This window comes from Octopus bimaculoides, chromosome 25, assembly GCF_001194135.2.
Source record: "Octopus bimaculoides isolate UCB-OBI-ISO-001 chromosome 25, ASM119413v2, whole genome shotgun sequence".
NCBI lineage: Eukaryota > Metazoa > Mollusca > Cephalopoda > Octopoda > Octopodidae > Octopus > Octopus bimaculoides.
Window position 1 is genome coordinate 24,202,184 of NC_069005.1, and position 2,967 is coordinate 24,205,150.

General features: G+C 34.4%; 1 protein-coding gene across 1 annotated transcript in view; it reads right to left on the minus strand.

Moving 5' to 3' along the window:
• Nucleotides 1-283: 283 nt before the first annotated feature.
• Nucleotides 284-2,967, minus strand: part of LOC106881396 (uncharacterized) — a 94,982-nt gene continuing 92,298 nt past the window's right edge. Inside the window, exons 8-10 of the mRNA XM_052976840.1 lie at nt 2,589-2,682; nt 1,290-1,660; nt 284-567 (exon numbers count right to left, since the gene is read on the minus strand). Of these exons, the coding sequence (XP_052832800.1) occupies nt 547-567; nt 1,290-1,660; nt 2,589-2,682 (486 nt within the window). The 3' untranslated portion in view covers nt 284-546. The remainder of the gene's footprint in view (nt 568-1,289; nt 1,661-2,588; nt 2,683-2,967) is intronic.

Below are 2,967 nucleotides of genomic sequence, written 5' to 3' on the forward strand. Positions count from 1 at the left end.
ACCCTTCCTTCACTAACTCGCCGATAAAATACGAGGGAGTGCTGAAAAGTTCCTAGCTTTGGGTAAAAGAAAATACAGGAGAATCAGTTAATTATGATTTTATTCAACTTATTCCCCTCTCAGATTCACACACTTGTTGCAGCGGTCCTTCAATTTTTCTAAGCCATTTAAAAGGACTCGGGCCTCCGACCAGGCCTTTCGCAATACCCTTAAAGCCGCGAACCTTTCAGCATACCCTCGTAAATAATCCGAATTGTAAAAAATAAAAAAAATGAGCCAATAGTTTTGTCAACAATTTTATAAACATTCTTTAAAATAAAGTTTGTGTTAGATTCTCTGACAGACATAGTAATTTAGAAATTGCAAATTTAATTAAACATTTCAGGATACTAAAAAAATGTAACGCGTTAATAAAAAAACTGAACACCACCGCTTTGTATTTCGTCATTTATCTAAACTTCACAGCTTTTAAAGTCCAGGATTTCTCGTGCTTTTTTTTTTAAAAACAAGAGAAGAAATGAAGAAATGACTTGACATACGCCATGTCTATAATTTGGTATGTTGATTCTGTAATGAAGAAAGAAAAAAGATATATTTATTGAGACAAAACGTATAATTTTCAGATTCCCAGGACGTTTAAAAAACGTAAGTAGATAAATTATCACTACTCTACTGTATGTTCTACCTGTCTATGAGTAGGGAACATCGAGAGAGAGAGAGTCACCACAGTTTTACAGGTATGAAAAGTGTTCCGTTTGAAAAGAAAACTTGCCAAGATTTCTTAGTCATACAAAGTATTTGGTTTGTTTTAATTTCGGAATATTTGTTGATTGCAATAGGATTCTCAAGAATACAAAACAAGTCATAATTTACCGTATTTTCCGGCACACACGTTGATGTAGTATATAGTGTAAGCATGTAGTGTAAACATTCAAATATTATCGCTATCTTCACAAATCCTGCTGCATTTCATATGGAAATTTTCGTTCTTCAAAGTCGTCTTGGTGTTTTAGCCAACCTACGGTTTTTTTTTTTACTACAAACTTTGAAAATTTTGACTTGTTTGCCGGAAAGTACAGTATACTAAAATGGTCTTAATTTTGATTTAGCATAAGAATTTGTTGTTGTTGTTTAGCTTTCTATCTGTATTAAAACATAAAGAAGTTGTTTATATTTGTGTTTCTGAAAAAGCTAACAAATCCAAACATGTTTTATTTAAAGAACAGATCTCAACATTTTACAGTTAACTACTAATTAACAGTTATTTCAACAGTGAAATGGGAACAAACCTTTGACTGGATATCATCTGATTTATAAACCGATGTCATAGCATCTTCGTAAGTTGGTAAAGAAGAGGAATCTCCCAGAGTTTGGTGAGAGTAGGTTAAGTTGTTCCTGATATTGTTATTTGGTGTGTCGGATTGATAAGAAACTGTTGAGAAAAGACTGTCAGTCTGGGAGAAGGCACTGTCAGTGGAAACACTTCGATCGATTCCTTTGTGTTGGTCACTTGAATCATCGTCATCATCGGAAGAAGAAGAATCGGACGAAAACTCAGACTTTGATGCCAAATTTGGTAAGCTTCCGACGGTGCTAACCATTGCTAACGATGCAAATTCACTAAGAGCTTTTAGTGCCAGACTGCTCCGTTTTCGTTTTTCTAAAAAGAAAGAAAAAAATAAATCAAAAAGAAGAGAAATCAACATAACAAAGTAATATTCGATCAACAGTTTTATTTACAAACTGATTTGCTTCACGCCATAAACTCTTCTTTGTCAGTCATCTCACTTAAATTATAAAAAAAGTTGTTTTTAAGAAAGTCACACGCCATCATTTTTAGTTTTCTAGAAGTTGACTCTTAAACGTTTTACTAAAACGGGTCTTTCACCATTCTCTGAGTGTCTGATCCTAGTTTTGCAGCTGATAAACACTAAGAACCCCAGGAGAATCGGAAATAGTAGAGAGAGAGATATTTTGTTGTCAATTCAAGCTATGACTTAATTTCGATTTAAGATTGTAACTCAATTCACCTCACTAATTCCAAAATGTTTTAAATATATTTCATATTTTCCCTTTCCTCATATCTCAATGACAATGCTTCTAACATGAATTTTGTAGGGTGGAACGAGACAGCTTTTGCACAACCCTCTTGAATTTGAAAGAATTCTTCCTTTCAAATTCAAGAGGGCAGCGGGTTTCTTTTCAAAAAAGGCTCGTCAGAAATTGTCTCCTCCTTGATTCTCTAAGGCCCAGGCAGATGTAACAACTGGACCCTCCCCCACTTGTAGGCTTAGCTGGATAAAGCTAATTCTCTATTAGTAGGCAGTATTTTTTAATTCTCTTCGTAGAGGTTTTTCTGTATAGAGGCCACAGCGTTAATAGTGTAGCGACTGCTGCAATGTTATTGCTGCAATCATGTAACTTATTTTTTCATAGTTTAGACAGATTTAACGACTTGAGATTAAGCTAACCTCAAATCATTAAAGCCTTGTTGTTGAGTTTGATAAACGGTGGAATTGTGTAGAAGTCTTAGGGAGACCATTCTTGTTTTTTTAATAATATACATAGTCTGTCGCCTGATTCAATACCATCAATTGGGTCTTGAGTGTCTTCATCAGGGCCCAGATTTCTGTAAGCGTTCAGACCAAAATTATGGTCTGAAAATGATTTCATTCCATCAGTCTCTCAGGTCAAGAAAAAAAAAAAGAAAAAAAATGAAAAGAAAGTTGCTCTTCTCTTGTAATTAAATCATGTAAAAAAAAAAAGACAATGTGCACCAATATTTAATTTTGAAACGAGAACGCCCCAAACAAGACCTTGTGAGCCCTATGCTGTCTTTACTAACTCTAGATGCAACATTTTTATACTCACAAGGTGAGCGCCATAGGGTGACATCTAGGTGAATTAATTCTTCGATCAATTTTTATTTCGTATTGGAAGCTAATTTATTCCAGTTGCGTCCTTAGA